Here is a 19,278-nt window from a genome sequence, read left to right on the forward strand (position 1 = left end):
ATAAAACGGTCACTATATCCTGACAGTAATGCATGAAACAGGTAGTAGTCTGAAAAAAATGTTGTGCCTCTTTGTCCTTCGGTGTTCCTAATGACATCTGCAAGATTTCACAGACCAGAGGAAAACAACTGATCAGAGCCGTGCTGGAGCCTGCTGTCTCTGTCAATCACTCACAAACTCCAATCAAACGGTCAAACTAGGCAGCGCTGATCAAATATGAATCAATATTCTGTTACTCTAATACCTATTTCTCACCTGAAATGTTTTCAGAAACATCTTGTAGTGTACTGTTTAGCTGTAAAATGAGAAAGTTTGTGACCCGACAGCCATGTTAAGATCTGCTGAGGAAATACCAAGCACCGCCCACCAGTCGGAGGACAGCCAATAGGAATGCTCTCTCTCTGAAATGATCTTTGATTGGCCAAAGTCTCCCGTCACAGGCTAACATTTTTAAAGCCTGAAAACAGAGCCATGAGGAAGTATAGAAGTCTAGTTTTTTTTTCTCTCAGAACATTCTGCCTAGTGCAGGTTTAAGTCTGCATGTCAGTGAGTCTGCATTGACCAGCTGTTGTGTTTAGTATTTATTGTTCATTGATTGGATCCACTGTAGCTACTGGCATTAAACCTAATGTATTTTTCATAATTCATGACACTAGCTGTGCTCCATTTGTAGATAAAATACCACTTTTTTTTTTATAACAGTGACAGGAGGAATTTCATCAGTGAACACTATCGCCATCAAGTGGTAAGTAGAAGAGATAACACTTATCTCCTATCTCAAACAGATAGGAGACTGATGTGATGCTAACTGGACGTGTCAACACAAGAAGGCTTAATGTGACAAAATCCTCTGGTCACAGTACATAAAGGTATACCAGACATACAGCTCGTTATTTCTCTTTTCCTTTATGGGGAAGGCTTTATATTGTGATTTATACCAAAACTAAATGTATAACCTGCTTTAGATCTATTATTTTCCCTTTTTGTGTAGAAATATGGCTTGTATTTTTAAAAATGTGTTTAATTTTCAGCTGTAAAACAACTCCTGTCTTACTGGACTCAAAGACATAAAACCACAATACAGCATCTGTGAAGCTCTGACCAAGTTCTAGTACGTACTACTCGCCTGTTTCTGTCCTTGTTCAGCTTCTCTATGAGATTTTGATGTTTGAAGGTAAAGATTCATCTTGTCATTTACGATAAATGTAATTCTTTGAACCTGCTTTGGTGTAAGAATTACTCAGTCCATTTAGTTGTTCTGTTAATGGACATATTTGTGGTGCTGTTATAAAGGTAGAAAGTACCGTAATCACAATTAATTGATTCAAATAAAACTTGGAGATTTATCAGGAAATGCATCTTTTGAATTGGAGCTTTTAATTATTTTATAAATGCAGAGTAAAACTGCAAAAACAAAACAGACTTTGCTCTTTTAGATTTACCCAACACATCATTGTACAGGTACTTCCACAAGACTGATAGCTCCATCGTGTGGCGATAAAAAAAACTCACTCCACAGCAACTACACATACTATAAACAGTATAGATATAGATAAATATCTATACATATATAGCTTGGCAATGACATGCATTAAGACCAACTCAGGCTAAAATATCTGTGCCTGCTTTTAATTAATATAAAACTTGTAGGATCAGTGAAGAAAATTTCCTTTTGGAAGCTGTAGTTTGTGGTAGTTTAATTATTTTGTCCATCTCATTTATACTGAAAAAAATAGGTCCTCAAAGACCTGTTATTTTTACTATTTTTTATTTTATGAAATGTGTAAAATTTGTTTAGAAAAAAGTGTAAATAAAACATGTCCGCTCGTTTTGTGACAAGAACAGACAGCAACACGTTCATCAGTTTCCAAACTTTTAATGTAAAAGACAAAACAACACAGGATTTGGTGACAGGAGGGAAAAAAGATATTATTTTGCTCATTTGTCCTTCTCCTTCTGATCCTTCTCCTTTTTGTCTTTTTCAGCCTTGGCCTCCTCAGCCTCGTGCTTCTTGATGAGTTCCTCAACTTCTTTCTGTTTCAGCACTTTGATTTTCGTTTTCCCGTCTTCCCGTGTCAGGGTGGCGATTTCCACTGAAACAGTCAATGTGATACGGCATTGTGTTATTGTATACATCAAGCAGTTGTACCTAAAAGATCTTTAGCAATAGAGCGGTGCAGGAATGAGTCCTAAAACCCGGAAATGAGTTAGCATTTTAGCACATCGGTTCCCTCGTCTCGATGTCAATGTGTTTTTAGTTAGATGGCTGAAATAAGGTCTGTGGTTAACACAAGCTGAAGAGATTTTAACGTTTTGTTCTACCATTTAAAACACATCATTAAATATCCCACTTGTGAATTTTGAAGTCTTTACGCGTCTTAAAAAAAGCGTTTGCTAGAAAGTGGCCAAATGAGACTAAAAGTTATCACACCGACTCGTCCACCTTTAACTTAGTGGTGGTGACGTGAAGTCATGTGACCGTGGTGTAGTTCGTTTACAGCCTTACGTTAGCTTTTTACTTCTGGCGATTGCATTTATGCTTCAAAAATCATAAAGGTTGTGTTCAATGCTGAAGATTATCTTTCTGAACAAAATGTTCAAGTATCCATCGTGTGTTGTACCACAGAGCTTATTTTCTGCAATAATCCAAAACCCAATGGAGAAATCCCATTGGCTTTTTGTCGAGGGAACCAGAACCAATATACGTCATCCCTGCACCACTCTAAGAGGCAGTAAACATATTCTGGCCATTAATCACAGAGTAACTGTTATAGTATTTCTAGATGGAAGTACGAAGAGTTACCTACTTGACTGCTTAATCAATCGTTTATCAGAATTTGTCACTTTGTTGGCGTTATTCTCAGACAGTACACTACTGTTGTACCATACCTCCCAAAGTAACACATTTCCATTTGGGCAGAGCTTGTAAAGCTCATAAACTGCTCCAATTTAGGAGGTCTGAATCTTACCTTTCTCCGCTGAGAGCTTGCTGACATCCATTGTTTTGTTGAGGACTTTGACAGCCAAAGCCAGAGCAGAGGACAGAGTCATCTCCCCCTCTTTGAAGTCCTGCTTCAACATGGACACGGAAGCCTGAGGCCAAGAAATCAACACATCAAACAGGGGAGGAGTAGTACAAATTCACCATGATATGTGGATACATTTATTGCTTGACCTCTAAATTGTCACTGAGAATTGCACTAATATCTGAGAATTTTAGATTACTGCTGACATTTAGAATATACATTTATTAGACCAACAGTACTGGCTAAAGATTCGCACCATTTACTGAGAAATGTGTTACAACAAGGCCCTCTATGACCAGATCAAACACATCCAAGCCACAACAACAACAACAACAACAGACAAACTAAAGGTAAATCATAAGAAATTAATAGAATGTATGCTATTCACATTCAGGACTACTATAATCACTGCAATATGACACTGCCTGGTGTATCTGTTGAAATCATCTCATTGATTTACATTACCTATTTCATCGTCTTTGAAAAGTGTTAGATTCGTTATACCATGCTGTGTTACTATTTGTCTCTGATTCAGGTTTCTTCACAAATCATTGCAGTTTATATGAGAAAGTTGGTTTGTCTTCCTGATTTAACCGTAGAATGGAACCAGTGGGCAACCTCCGAGTATTAAAAGTGAAGGGTTGCAAAAAGATAAAATAGATAAAATACCGAACTCAAGCCTTCAAAACAGTAGTCCACAAACCAATTGGTGACGTCACGGTGACTACGTCCCCTTCTTATATCCAGTCTTTGAATTGAACACTGGTATATTTTTCTTTATAAGGCCATATTATTATATGCCTGCCACATTACTCCATATTTATGTTCTCTACTGACTCTTAAAACTATCAGTAGCTGCAACCTTTCATGTGGATGAAATGCTGTCATGTGGACAAATTATGTACGTAATTCCTAGAACTTGCACTGTCTTTGGTGAGAGAGCTTTTAAAGTTTTTGCACCCTCATCTTGGTGTGAGATACAGAGACATGTTAAATTAGATTATTTGATAAGCATGCACGATTTTAAAAACAGGATTAAGGACCATTCAAATTCTGAATGTATACGTCCTGTTACTAAACAACACTGCAAATTTGTTGTTTGTTGTAATTTGCAGTTTGTTTTAAGTCTGTTGCATGTTTCGTTTATGTGAAATTTCTTATGTTGTTTTTGTTTTAAGTCTGTTATTTGTGCTTTCATGTGAAACTTTTATGCTGCCGTCTTGTTCAGGACTGCCCTCGAAAAAGAGATTTTAAATCTCAATGGGAATATCCTGGTAAAATATAGGCAGTGTTGTAGTACTGGAGATCGCCTTGTCTCGGTCTCCGACAAAGAGGACTCTGGATTTTATTTCAAGACCGGTCAAGACCACAACTGTGGGCATATCACTAAATTGTCTCAAAGTCATGGTCTTGATACACTCTGGTCTTGGTCATGACTTGGTCTTGGTTTAGGTGGTTTTGACTACAACACTGAATAAAGGTTAAATTAAATTAAATTTAAAAAAAAATAAAAATAAAATATTTTATATTTTATTATAAAATAAAATATAAAAATGTCAAACTTACAGCGCTGTTGTTGCCAATACAGGTTGCCTTCCAGCCTCCATAGTTGCCACTGGGGTCACTCTGGTACAACTGGAAGCCGTAGTGTTTGTCCCAGCCCATGTAGAGCAGAGAAACACCAAACGGCCTTTTACCTGTCGAGACAAACCACACAGCTGTTACAGAATGTCAAAACCCACTTGTGTTTTTACACAAAGATGAGACTTCTTGTAGCTTGTTTACTGATATGACATTCTAACAAGTGTTTTGAGCAGACATCTCTAAACATGCACATTGTAAATGTTAAGACTCACAATATGTTGATCCCAAAGGAGATGTATAATTCACCTGAAGGGATACAAGCAATAAACTAGACACGGAGACTAATGTGCAACTTGCCTCCAAACTGTGTGTATGCTTGTTTGATGTCACACAGCGCTGTCACCAACTGCTCACAGGGTATTGGCTCCTGGTACTGCAATAAATACCTGAAGAGAAATGAAACGGGTCAGCGGTTGGTGGTGATGAATCGGATAAATGACTGTAGAAACTGAAGCATAAGCATTTAGGAAAGTTGTCAAATATCTTCAAATTCAGATTACCATTTAACAAGCTAGTAGTTGGACATAATTTCAGTCCTGAAATGCGTCAATAAATCTAAAGTTTGTACTTAAGGGAACAAATGGCTGCATTCACTATCCATCACCATGAGCTTGTAAATATTTTTTATATATTTACTGCTATTGAATAACTCGTTTAAAACAAAAGATTTGTCTGTAAATTATGCTGAATATTCACAACCTAAAAGAGGTTTTAGGGACAGTCCTACAACGTTAATGGTTGGCAGGTTTTCCGCTGAAACTCACCTCTGTGCAATTAGCCGCAGCTCATTTGTCAGTACATTAGCATCTGATGTGATCCCAGCAACACTGCAGGCCAAGTCTCTGTAAAAGAAGACCACAGTACAATGTTAGCCTGAAAAAAAAAAGATGTCTAAAGGTTTTTATGGTATGGGCCAAGCCTTGGATGTCTCCGTACAGAGTCCCTCTGTAGTTCAGTTCACTCACTCATTGAGCTTGTAGATCTTCTCAGAGAAGAAAACCTCATCAAGCAGTTTGTGGATGTTGCGTCTCTCTGCTGCCAACAGCACTCCATCATTTGCTAGAATCCCCAGACATGTTCCAGCGTGACCGATGGCTTCCATTGCATACTCCACCTGATACAGGCGTCCTGTAAAATACAGTCACAAAGGTTTTATTGATCATAATTGTCTAGAAACAACTTAAAACCTTGTATATCCAAAACATACTGGCCAATGGAAGAAGTTCAGTAAAGTCACTGGACAAAATAATTGTAACTCAAAGTCCATTCACAAGTCTTTTTCAGAGCGTTCAGCTGCATGTCATTGCCTGTATCTGTGAATGAAGTTTTCTCAACTGTCATTCACTGATGAGGGAGATGCGATTGAAAGCTTGTAAGGGGACCTTGAGTTAAGATTATTATGTCAAACCACTGTTACCAAGGTCAAGAAAAATCTTTTAGCTCAAATTAGGCAAAGTATGTGAAACTTTAACAGTCTGAATTTAATCTCTTTAACGTCACAGACCCTGTGGTGGGTTACAAACCCACGAAATCATCGCAAAGCACTGCTCAACCGACACAACTTTAAATTTGAATCAAGATTGAACATGTTTGACAAAAAAAGCTGCCAAACAAATGCCACATGTATAGGGAAAAGTGCATAATGTAATGCACAAGACATATAAGGTTTTCAGTATAATGTAATGGTGTAGAACAATGACAAAACCCCAAAGTGGTAAAAAAGAAACAGGACTTGCCTTCAGGAGAAAATATGGTTGTTCGGGAATCATATCTACGAGACTAAACAAATACAAAACAGGTAGCTGTTAGAAACAAACAGCAGCATATTATTAGCATGCATGAGATATTTCTAACTACTACAACAGCTCCTTACCATCTTTTCCCGTCACTGAAACTGTCCTGCAAAATAAAACAGAAGTTATAAGATGATGGAGCAACCAACAGAAACCAAACTAAGAGAAGAAAAACGTTTCAGTTTGTATTGATACCATAGTTTTCATTTATTAGATATGGAAGTAAATATGTCCTTCCCTACAATTTGACAAATATAAACTGTCAAAAAAGTCTCTCAATTTCAATTCAATTCGCTTTATTGGCATGGGTGTCAGGTGAACAATATTGCCAAAGCGTCAATTCAATAATAAATAAAAATAAAAAAAGAACAAAATAAAAACAAAAACATATTATATATACATATATACGATTCATTAAGCAAATTACAATATATAGATATTTCAAAAGAAAATGCATGTAAATGGAAGAAAACAATAAAGAAGTAATTCATGTTTGAGGTGTCAATAAAACAAACAAATAAAAAACAATGAATAATATATTGCAATATCAAAGGATAAATGTAAAAAAAACAAACAAGTGTGAGTTACATCTATTATGTGTTGGTGTGGTTGTCTCTTAGGCTGTGACATGCACTGACATATCCTGCAGCTTCTATGGCGATGGCACTATTTTCTCCAAGTAGATGTTGTATTTTATTTAGTCAGAGAGGGAATCAAAATCTTGGAGTTTACATTTAATTTTTTTTACTAATTTCTTCATACATTGTAGCAGGAAATGTTGCTCTGTCTCCACCTGTCTCTGTAGACAGAGCTGACACAGGCTGTGATCACCGAGTCTGTACATAGTCAATGTGTTTGTTTCTGGTCAGTCACGGTGGTCAGATAGTCTGCCTCTGTGTACTGTCTGTTTGCAGCCACATAGCAGTGAAGCTTGTGTTGAGTTTTTGTGCTAGATGTCCAATAGTTGATGGAGTTTTCTTTTCCTTTAGCTATAGCTCTCTTTATTTGCACACGCGTTAACTCACAACAGCACGAGTCGTTTGCAATCCGGTCTTCTCTGAGCCTCAGGACATGACAGCTAAGCTAGCAGCTAGCAGCTAAGCTAACTGCTGCTGAACAGAATGAATCTGCAATATCTGAGCATGCTAGCTCGTTAGCATGCTAGGTGGTTAGCATGCTAACCATAATAAATAAAGTCCTCTGACTGGACACAATCAAACTGTACTTCTACTCTGAGATGTGGAGGAATAAAGCAATACTTTAGTGTATAATAAAACACTGATATCTTACCTATAGAGTGAAGTTAGAGGAGTGTTTCAGACTGAAGCTCTACTTTCAGTTTGATGTTGTTCCTCACTCACACACACACCGGGATGCTACGTTACGACGCATGCGCCCTACTCGGTCTCTGATTGGCTAGTACTCGTTCTCTTCGTTGGTTGATTGGTGAATGAGCCAATCACAGTCAGAGTAGGGCGGGTCATGCCGGACCCTGTGACGGTGACGTATCCGCTCATCAGCGCCCCCTTCCGCCGGGAGGACCGACCATTCTGTGTTATTGTGTCCAGTTCATTGGTGGAGAGTCAACTACTTTAACTCTTGTACACATGCACTTTTTCAAAGTCGTGCATTCACAATTAGTTGAAAAAAACAACAACTTAGTAAATAAGGAATAAAATGTACTTCCGAAAATAAATTAAGATAAAATAATTAGATGAGCCTTTATTGATCCACAGAGGGGGAATTTGGGTGTTTCAGCACACAGGCAGAAATAAGCATGGATGAATAATTTCAAGTAGCCTATATAGAATACAAATAAGAACAGAAATAAAAATAGAACTGTACAAGAGCAATTAAACTCAAAATTACAAGGCAGTAATATATACAGTATCCACGACCAGTGTTGTTCTTAAACTAATAGTAATACTCTCTCTTTAAATAATTGACATAGTGGTGTGGTTATCAGTCGCAAAGTCTGCAATGTAAAGTACATGTAAGAGTAATATGATACCGTCTACTATAACAGCATACACATGAATAATATATAACATCATTAAGTCATGATATTTTGTGTTTGTCTGTATTGATATAGAAATATGATATAGTACATGATGTAATCAAACAGTATAATTAACTAGGGCTGTCAAAGTTAACGCGATAATAACGCGTTAACACAAATTTGTTTTAACGCCACTAATTTCTTTAACGCATTAACACAACTAGCGATTTTTAGGTTGTAGCGGGCTCAGAGTGAAGATATTGGCATCATATGAAACTAGAAAACCTAAGGAATCCATTGGTACCAACCATACTAGCTAGCCGCGAAGGAGGTTAAATAACGCTCCAAACTTTTGGTAAAGAAAAACTGTCATGGCCGTTTCAAAGGGGTCCTTTGACCTCAGACCTCAAGATATGTGAATGAAAATGGGTTCTATGGGTACCCACAAGTCTCCCCTTTACAGACATGCTCACTTTATGATAATCACATGCAGTTTGGGGCAAGTCATAGTCAAGTCAGCACACTGACACACTGACAGCTGTTGTTGCCTGTTGGGCTTGAGTTTGCCATGTTATGATTTGAACATATTTTTTATGCTAAATGCAGTACCTGTGAGGGTTTCTGGACAATATTTGCATTGTTTTGTGTTGTTAATTGATTTCTAATAATAAATATATACATACATTTGCATAAAGTAAGGATATTTGCCCACTCCCATGTTGACACGAGTATTAAATACTTGACAATTCTCCCTTTAAGGTACATTTTCAACGGATAAAAAAATATGCGATTAATTTGCGAATAATTCATCACGATTGAATATTTTAAACGATTGATAGCCCTAATATTAACATAATAATAAAGTATGGGATATAAAATACAACATAAGGTGAAATGTATAACAAAATTGATAGTAATCCAAAATATCAACGTACAATGTAGGCTACAGCATTTTACAAGGCATTATCACTGTGTATTTTGAAGTAGTAGCATAGTTCTGGTTTAGCTTCTAAATCCAGTTTTTAGTTTATCTATAATTTGACATGTCTTAATCCCCTGGTCTCTACTGTATACCTCCTATATTTTATTATTCAGCAGTATATCACTTTTTGCACTATATTCACATTTTTAATAGTCGTGTATCACAGCTGTTACCCTGCACTATACTAATTTTTAAGTCTCTTCTGAACTATATTCACTTTTTTAATAGTCCTGCACTCAGTTGTTACCCTGCACTATATTCAGTTTTAAGTTTTCTTCATCTCCTTGTATTTTTATATCTGGTATATTTCTTTGTACTTTGCACTACTAACTTTTTAACTGCCTTTTTACTAACATGTTTTTCACTATGGAACTGTGATGCTGGAAACTTTAATTTCCCTCAGGATCAATAAAGTTACTATCTATCTATCTATCCATCTATCTATCTATCTATCTATCTATTTAATAAAATAAGGAAAAACATAAATTATTCTTGTTATAATTTGTTTTAGCTACCTCCCTATGTTGTTTGTTTGTGATTAAAGTGTGTGTGAAGACAGGTTCACTTATAATATATATATATATATATATAATATAACCCGGACATGTGAGAGGGAGCAATGTGCCGCAGGGCCGGATATCCGGTCTGCCGGGAGTCCAACAGAAGAAGAAGAAGCGTTGCTGTCGTGTGATTGGTTGTTTCAGCAACGTGACATTTGAATGGCAACCGGAAGTTAGCCGACTAGCTAGAGGGCAGCTAACAACCAGTGCGTCGTTACAGCACACCTCAGCAGCACTCTGAACTGTGTGTTTACCAATCGACTGATTCCACGATGTTTAAAGTCTGACTCACATGAAGGACATGACCTTGTGATACACATCTGTCTGGAGAGGTAAGTGCTCGTTATAGTTCCGATGCTAACGCTGCATAACTGATGGCTAGCTCTATTAGCTAACAGCAGCTTAAACCACAGCCACGCTGTATTCAACTAACTGTGTGGTCGTTGTTTAACTGTTTGTTGGGTTTCATATTACGTGTTGTTAGCTGACACACGGCTGCCTCAGTAGCTGTTATTGTGCAGCTGGAGAACACGGTGTCCTCCGACTGGTGCTGCCTCTGGAGGGTCAAGTACACACAGGTGTAACTGGATGTTCAGCTACTGGGAAACCAGAAACACCACATTTGTAAGAACACTTGACATGCCTCAGTGTTTTTGCTAAAGCTGATTAGATCATCGTAGTTAGCTGTAGCTTGCTGTCTTGCAGCATGACCTTTGAACTTTCACTCATAGACAACTGGAGATCAATATTATTGCTCAAGGACAAGTACTAGTAACAAGGTGGTTTTAGGTCAAACTCTGATCAGGGATGGGAAGAAATGACACGTGCTGTCATTATTTAGGTACATCACTTCAGAGTGGTGTGTGCATATATTATTTGAGGTTAGTAATGACAGAATAGCCCACAGTTATGTTGGTAGCTAGATTAATATCGCCTATTTTCCCTGAAGACTGCTGCAGGGCTGGTTGGTAGACCCTAGGGTTGAGTGATATGATAGATATAAATAGATGTATACAGTGAGACAATATACATTTATCTTCAGTCAGATTTTTCTATATCTTTTGGTACTAGTAACAATGATCATTTCTCTGTATTAGGCCTTTGTGGGCAGTGTCGCAAATCAATGAGAAATGACAATATTGGATTTGTTTGTTCATTTTTGCAATGAAGTCACCAGTCAATATGTAAGGTATCCAAGGTCTGAACTTAATCTCTTTAACGTCACAGACCCTCTGGTGGATCACAAACCCACGAAATCATGGGAAAGCACTGTTCAACCCACACAACTTTAAATTTAGAGTATAGCATACTGAGTCACGATTTGAGATGTTAGACAAGAAAATTGCCAATACCAAAATATTTACCATACCAAGCACATGCCACATTCATAGGGGGAATTGCATAATATAATGCACACAATATAATGTAATGGTGTCGTAACATTGTCAAAAACTCAAGAAGTTGTCAAATAGAAACAAAACTTGCCTTCAGGAGAAAATACGGTTGTTTTGGAATCATATCTACGAGACTAAACAAATACAAAACAGGTAGCTGTTAGAAACAAACAGTAGCATATTATTAACATGCATGAGATGTTTCTAACGAGTACAACAGCTACTTACCATCTTTTCCCGTCACTGAGACTGTCCTGCAAAATAAAACAGAAGTTGTAAGATGATGGAGCAACCAGCAGAAACCAAACTATGAGAAGACAAACGTTTCAGTTTGTATTGATACCATAGTTTTAATTGAATTAGATACAGAAGTAAATATATCCATCTCTACAATTTGACAAATATAAACTGTTAGGAAAGTTTATAACACGTTAGCGCACAACAACAATATGCACAGTTTACAATTAATTTCTCTGTGCTTTTTGTCTTTATTGTTATCTAACATTCCTTGCTGGAAGTGAATGAGTGTTTCAAAACAGCTACTTTTATATGTTTTATAATTTTTTTTTAATAAGTAATTACAATTTTAGCTTTTTTCAACTGCATCTCATGTTATCATTAGTGGATGAAGTTTTGCTCAGTTTTCATTGAGATGTCAAGCTACTATTTGTATGTTCTATGTATGTTAGTGTTGTCACGATACTGGAATTTCTAACTTCTATACAATACCTTGAAAAATATTGATATTCAATCCCATTTTCAGATAACACGGGGAAAACTAGACACAACAATTTATGATTTTTTTAAAAAGATGAATAGCGGTGTGTGTGCCATTTCGCTGTCAGAGAGAAGAGAGCAGAAAGCGCAGCTGGTGGTACTCGTGTATTGATACTGTTGAAAATGAGTATTGAAACCGTTTCAAATATTCCGTATCAATATGTGTTGATACTTTGATATTTTTGACAATGCTAATGTATATTATGTCAAACAACAATTTCCAAGGTTAACAATGAACGTCCACTCTTAGTAAAAACTAGCTTACTCGGTTGTTGTTGATGCTGACAGGCAGGAATCAGTCTGATGAGGGGGCACCTACAGCTGGCAGGATGCAGCAGAAAAGGAACATCCAGATCATCGAGTGGGAGGACCTCGACAAAAGGAAGTTCTACTCCTTCGGGGTGTTCATGACGATGACCATCCGGGCCACCGTCTACCCGGCCACACTCATCCGCACTCGGCTGCAGGTGCAGAGGGGCACATCACTCTACGCCGGCACCTTTGACGCCTTCTTCAAGATCCTGCGGGCGGAGGGCGTCCGAGGCCTTTATCGCGGCTTCATGGTCAACTCCTTAACACTCTTCTCAGGCCAGGCGTACATAACCACCTACGAGCTGGTGAGGAAGTACGTCTCCCAGTATTCTGAGGACAATACGGTCAAGTCACTGGTGGCGGGCGGCGCGGCCTCCCTGGTCGCTCAGAGCATCACTGTTCCTATAGATGTTGTCTCTCAGCAGCTGATGATGCAGGGCCAAGGGGAGCACCTCACCCGCTTTCGAATCAATTCTAACACGGGGAAGACCAAAAAAGTGTTCGGCCAAACCAGGAACATTATGGCTCAGATTTTTGCTGCTGATGGTTTCCGGGGTTTCTACAGGGGATACGTGGCTTCTCTACTCACGTATATCCCAAACAGTGCTGTCTGGTGGCCTTTCTATCATTTTTATGCTGGTAAGTGGCTGAAACTAATGTTTATTAAATTATAAAACACAAGAAAGCTCTGCACTAATTGCACTTTTAAAGACCTTGTGTTTGTGCTTTGCCATGTCTTATGTGAATGAATCCACCAGTCCTTGCCGTGTGATTAATCAAGTATCTGTATGTGTAATGTTCTACAGAGCAACTCTCTAAACTGGCTCCCAGTGACTGCCCTCATTTGCTTCTACAAGCCATGGCTGGACCTCTAGCCGCTGCTACTGCCTCAACTGTCACCAACCCAATGGATGTGGTCAGAGCCAGGGTGCAGGTAACCCTCATTTACTGTTATACATCTATCAGGTAGACTTTGGGGCTGTGATGTTGAATGATCGATTCACAGCAGAGAAAAAGTCCAACAGATTGACATATACCAGTAGCTTAGAGATCAATGGCATGTAGTTTCTGTTGCTCGAAGCTTCAGAAAACGGTCAGAAAAGTGCCTTAAAGTACATAGTCCATTATGTTTAGTCAGATGTGTTTCAATAACTGACACAATAAATGTTAATAATTAGTCAGCTTTCTTTATATGTGTGCATAATAAGTTACCAGATCATTCTTCTGTCTTTTGTGTATGTTGACATATCAGGGAAGCTTTTCCTGTCCAGTGCAAGAAAACAAAAGTTGTGTTGTGACGGGTTCTGCAAAAGAAAACAGTTCACAAAAAAGGGATGATATATTATATATTATACAAAACTGAAGTTAGTTTATGATATCGATCGTTAGAATTAGGAGGATCTTGACAGTTTGCCACCCGTTCCAATCACTGATGTGGTTTGACGTTTGTGAACACCGGTCAGCAGTTCAAAATATAAATCTTTGGAGGCCGATGTCCGATTTACAAACCGGTAGGTATATGACATTAAGATCTACAAGCCAAATGACAATAACACAATCATCTGGACAAACATAAGATAGCTAATATTATGCTAATGGATTACTAACAAAACATTGGCCGATACTGCAAATTTAATCTACTGGTATTTTGCAAAATGAAACCCATAACATTAGCCTACCTTTGTGTGTGACTTTATACTCTATATATTACAATTTGGCTTTTAAATCTTATTCACTGTGCAGTGTTGTGTTTTGTTTTATCCTTTTCACACTTGCATTAAACAGCCAGCGGAGACCCTTTATCACATGACAAAAACAGCAGTTTGACGAAATATATTGACTTGCGAATTAATCGCAGGAAAGAAATGCCGCCGCTGTGTAACGCCCCTTAATCAAAATAATTCAATGTACATCACCAAGCCCTAGGCCAAGTTGTGATACTGGTTTACTCCAAATAATAACACAACATGTACCGTGTGTGTGTGTGTGTGTGTGTGTGTGTTTCTGTTTAGGTTGAAGGGAGGTCTTCAGTCATCGAGACGTTCAAGCAGCTGGTTAAAGAGGAGGGCTGCTGGGGACTGACCAAAGGACTGTCGGCACGCATCATCTCATCCACACCCACCGCCATCGTCATGGTGGTCGGCTATGAGACGCTAAAGAAACTGAGTTTGCGACCGGAGCTGGTGGACTCGAGACACTGGTAGAAGATACCTGCACAGACAATAATATGGACCACGTGTCATTTTAGCCCTAAATTAGACTTCCTGTGAAAACACTGGATGTTTATTTTAAATAACAACCTGGGGAACAAAATGGAATCGGACTTTAAACAGATGCAGATTGTTGCAACATTCACACAGTACCCAGGTTCACTGTTTATATTGCTGCTTAACAGGCTTGAAGCTTTTTAGTGCTGTTGAAAGTGGTGAATAAAATGTTTTAACACTGGAAGATGCAAACAAATTGATGCAACGTGACACGATTCATTTTTACCGCTCTACAATAATATTTAAGCATCTTTGCAGTGGACAAAAGTGGAATTGATTGCTGTCAGACAGATGGTTACTGTGTTTGTGCTGTCCCAGAGCCAAGCAGTGTTGGTTCAGGGTTCAGAGAAAGGTTGCATAACTTATGACGCATTCACGTCGGCAGTAAACAAAGATTTCCTAAGTGTTTGTTTCCTTACACTCGCTAAACAGGCTTCTCTGTCTAGTTCCTTTGTTTTGGCCTTTTTAAATTGCTGCCTTCATAGTGTGATAAAGTCGAACAATCTGCTTTTTGTTTTGTGAGAAGAAGAACAGTAGGTATTAGACTTTGTGTATCCTGGCAGCCTCTGTGTTGTAAGTATATTTAATTTACATTTGTCTTGTACGTTGCACAAATCAAGTTAAAATAAATGACTTCACAAATTCCATACAAAACAGAACACTATTTTATCAGCTTTGTTTTTGTAACATACTGGTCTGCTGTCTCTCTGGAATTGTAGAAAATATTGCAGTAATCAAGCTGGTTAATAAATGATTTGGTTTGCTGGAAACTAACTGAAGTATTTCAGTTAAAACCTGTGAAGATTGAAGGACAGTAAGAAGAAATAACGCCGTTTCCCTATTGTGACAGTAAACGTTTGAGTGCAATAACGTTAATGTTTTATCCTTTTCAGCACAAAATGTGATTGTTTTTTTTTCGTGTAAATTGTGTGAATAATATGTGTTAAAGGAATTCATTATACATAATTTATATTTTTCATCTTTTAGGGGATTATGACCACAGAAGTGTCCCAACTTCACGTTATGTTTAAGTTTGTTTTTCATGTGTTTAAGATGAATAACTTGGAGTATCGTGGCTCATTCAGTTTGTTGCTTTTGTAAGTTTTTTTTCTTTTTAGGAAAGGTGAAAATAAAACTTAATGAAGTTTAAAAATTAGATGTGACATTAGATGTTGCCGCTGTGGGTATTTTCATCAGAGGAAGGGGAAAGATTTTAAAAGGTAAATGTTATACAGTGAAATGTTTTTAAGGTAATATGGGTTGTTATAGTTTGACTGAAGTTAAATTCCTAAATCTGAGTTTGTTTAAGTGAAGCCATAATGTCCTATAATATTTTCTGAAGTTAAAAATCGGATCAGGCGATGTTACTGTATAAATATTTAAAGGGACGCCTGATGAACTCTGGAATATGGAGGACCACAAGTGTCACGGAAATATTAATGAAGCAATTCATTCATTAATAACTAATTGGACAAGAAGAATAGGCATTAATAAAAAAATTAGAAATTAATTTATGAATCTATAAATAAGTAGATTAAATTAGTAATTTATTATTTGATATTTTAAAGGGCAATAAAAAGAGTAATTATAAAATACTTTAAGAAATGAAATATTAATCCATCAATAAATAGTTGAAATTAAAAAGGGATTAACAAAAACTACATAAAACAGTCAATATGTTTGACATTTAAAAATACATTAATTCATGAATAATGATTTTTTAAAATTAGAGCTGTCAATTAAAATATTTAATCGCGATTAATCGCATGATTGTCCATAGTTAATCACTAATTGCAACCTTAAAGGGAGATTTGTCAAGTATTTAATATTCTTATCAACTTGGGAGTGGGCAAACATGCTTACTTTATGCAAATGTATATATTTATTATTGGAAATCAATTAACACAAAACAATGATAAATATTGTCCAGAAACCATGTTTTCATAACTGTGGGGCGTCGATACGTCTTATTGAAGGTGATACTCTGACACCAAAGGTCATATCTCATGTTAGTGAGTAGTAATGAGATGAAAGGATCCACTGAGGTGAAGTGGTTTCAATCCTGTGATTTTCCTGATAGTTTTGTGTGATTTGACTAAGAACAGCGCTGCAACATTCAGTCCGATTCTTTAGGCAATTAAACGTGAAATAAAAGATTCAACCTGTAATTTTGAGGATTCTGGTGGTCGTCGTGATATTAGAAAAATCTATTTGTTCATGAAATAGAGGAAATATATCTATTGTTTGTGAAAAATCTAACAAAAGAGATACTTTTTGGCGGATTTATTTAATTGCGATGTACTACTCTTTCTCAAATTTTCAAATACGGTGGTGAATAAAACTTACGAAACATTAAGGATTTACCTTACTGGAGAAATAACTGCAAAAGAGGGTAAATGCTTCCTTTTCAAAGCAGGATTTAAAGTCAGATTAACCCTTTAATGTCCCCTTTGCAAGTGTCATGTCCTTGGGGATATTATAACAGCAATCCTTTTTTTAACAGACCCTAAAGTGTTTTTTAATATAGGCTTGAGATGTCGCTTCATTTTGCTAATAATAGATTAGTATAACAACATATGTCAGTTTGTTACCATGAAATCAGTAGTACTAGGTATTATTCTATTCTAGATATTTACCATATTTACAGTAGGCTACTTTGACATCTCAGAAATGGTGAACAGTCATACTGATATATTTTTTTCATCAAATATATAATGGTATAACATTAAATATATGATATTAACAAATTATATTAACAACAGTGCATAATCAAGTTTTTCTATTTCATAAAAATTGTAAATGTATTACCTCAGCGTCACTACTTTTATCACTAAATGACAATTCAATCATTTGATAGAGCATGTTTTTAGAAAATGATTTGACCCTAATTAGACTGTATTTTATTATTAAGTTTATTATTATTATTATTATCTGGAGTGACTTTTGTTGCCAACTTCCTGAAAGATGGTGAACAGAAAAGACATGTTATTTAAAGACACAGCGACATCTAGTGGATTTATTTAGCATAACACACCCAAACCGAGTGGTAGCGACGGCTCCATCAGGTTGACTTGAGTTCAACACATTTTTCAATAAGATATAGTGACTCAAAATGTGCTCTATCAAACCAGTCAAGCAGGACATTAAAGAGATAAACCTGTCAAAGCCATAGAGATACCAGAAGTAACTGACATACATGTTAAAAGTGCTATTGTTCATAAACAGGGCAATAGATGGCAGCAGAATGCTCTCACATCCAACATATTCTCTCCTCCGGGCTCGTCACAGATCCTCAAACTTTTCCCTCACTTTCCCTTTTGGAAATAAAATCATCCGCAGACCAACAGACAAATGGGCCGATGAATGAAACAAACAAGGAGGTCTGGTGAAGCTGACAGTCGGTGGAGGGATGACGGAGTGCTCCCTGTGCTGCTCTATACATTAATTATCAGGCGGTGTCTGAAAGGCACTTTGTCAAAGAGATTGATGAGGGGCCTTCAGAGAGGAAACAAATCTGACTTGGCCGGGGGTTAGAGGAAGGGCCTCTCATTCTCAGGGGATGTAGTGGTGGTGGATGTGCAAGTGTGTGTGTGCGTGCGTGCGTGCGTGCGTGTGTGTAGGATAAAAGGTGGAGGATAGAGGATCGACATGAGAATAGACGGTGTTGTGTAATCTTCTTTTTGAGATTTGAAAAGCAGTAAAGAACAAAGAAGTATTTTTTTTTTTAAATGATCTTTTTCCCGTCAATGTCTTTAAAAAGGGATAACTTCATACTTTTTCACGTCTGTATTAAAACAATGCTCACATGCTTGTATGTACACTGAAACCGTTTTTGGTTACTGGCCATGAAGTGATCCCCTCCTAATGTGATTCCAATGTAAGAAATGAGTTACACAAAACAGATGGGTATTTTCCAGGTTATTTTGTACTAAAAAGACTAACTTTTGAAGATGCCCGCTTGATTAACTCTCACTGCTGAAGCCTCGTATTAAACTATTAAACATATTGAACTTTAGAATACATTTTAACACAGAACAAGGACTGAGGACTTTGTTTATTCCCATTTCTTACATTGAAATCGCTTTAGGAATATAGTACAGTATCTCTCTTCACGGCCGGTATGGAGAACAGGAACATGTAAAGTGACCCAACTGTTTTTATAAAGTACATAAGAACATGCGAGTCTTGTTTTAAAGGTGCTAAATGTGTGACTGGGAGCATTTCTATTCCGCACAGCTCTCAATATGGCGACGGCTGAGCCGGCGGCTTGTAGCTAACGATGCTAACAGAGCTTATAGGGAAAACAAGGCAACAGTGCTGACGGAGCTAACAGTTTAACATGAGGGGGAATCGGAGGGTGGGTGCACTTCTGAAACGGCGTTATCAGCTGTAACCGCCGTATGAAAGCAGTGCAGAGCGGCGGCCATGAGCTAGCCAGAGGGGCACGCTCACATGCACTAACATGCAGTAAATGGCATGCACAGCCAGCCTGGCGATGTCAACAAAGCACAGAGAAGCTCGGAT

The 19,278-nt window shown here is 37.4% G+C and overlaps 3 protein-coding genes and 1 long non-coding RNA gene across 7 annotated transcripts in view; 2 read left to right on the plus strand and 2 right to left on the minus strand.

Annotated features, from left to right (window-relative positions):
• The window catches only part of LOC141759697 (casein kinase I), a 407,488-nt gene that overhangs the window by 126,724 nt on the left and 261,486 nt on the right, over positions 1-19,278 (plus strand). The window lies entirely within an intron of this gene.
• On the minus strand, positions 1,861-7,885 carry LOC141759492 (proteasome subunit alpha type-4). The gene is made up of 9 exons (XM_074621604.1): positions 7,754-7,885; positions 6,544-6,569; positions 6,407-6,449; positions 5,636-5,798; positions 5,435-5,512; positions 4,968-5,056; positions 4,593-4,723; positions 2,970-3,093; positions 1,861-2,093 (listed from the first exon to the last, which is right to left on the minus strand). Exons 2-9 carry the CDS (start codon positions 6,544-6,546, stop codon positions 1,939-1,941), a joined length of 786 nt encoding a protein of 261 aa, XP_074477705.1. The 5' UTR covers positions 6,547-6,569; positions 7,754-7,885; the 3' UTR covers positions 1,861-1,938.
• On the plus strand, positions 10,094-15,907 carry slc25a44b (solute carrier family 25 member 44b). The gene is made up of 4 exons (XM_074621617.1): positions 10,094-10,336; positions 12,464-13,126; positions 13,294-13,421; positions 14,500-15,907. Exons 2-4 carry the CDS (start codon positions 12,505-12,507, stop codon positions 14,689-14,691), a joined length of 942 nt encoding a protein of 313 aa, XP_074477718.1. The 5' UTR covers positions 10,094-10,336; positions 12,464-12,504; the 3' UTR covers positions 14,692-15,907.
• Positions 11,199-12,567, minus strand: LOC141759503 (uncharacterized). Its single transcript, XR_012592129.1, has 3 exons — positions 12,433-12,567; positions 11,627-11,647; positions 11,199-11,532 (listed from the first exon to the last, which is right to left on the minus strand). It is a non-coding gene; the product is annotated as an uncharacterized LOC141759503 (long non-coding RNA).

Source organism: Sebastes fasciatus, chromosome 2 (assembly GCF_043250625.1).
Source record: "Sebastes fasciatus isolate fSebFas1 chromosome 2, fSebFas1.pri, whole genome shotgun sequence".
Taxonomy (NCBI): Eukaryota; Metazoa; Chordata; class Actinopteri; order Perciformes; family Sebastidae; genus Sebastes; species Sebastes fasciatus.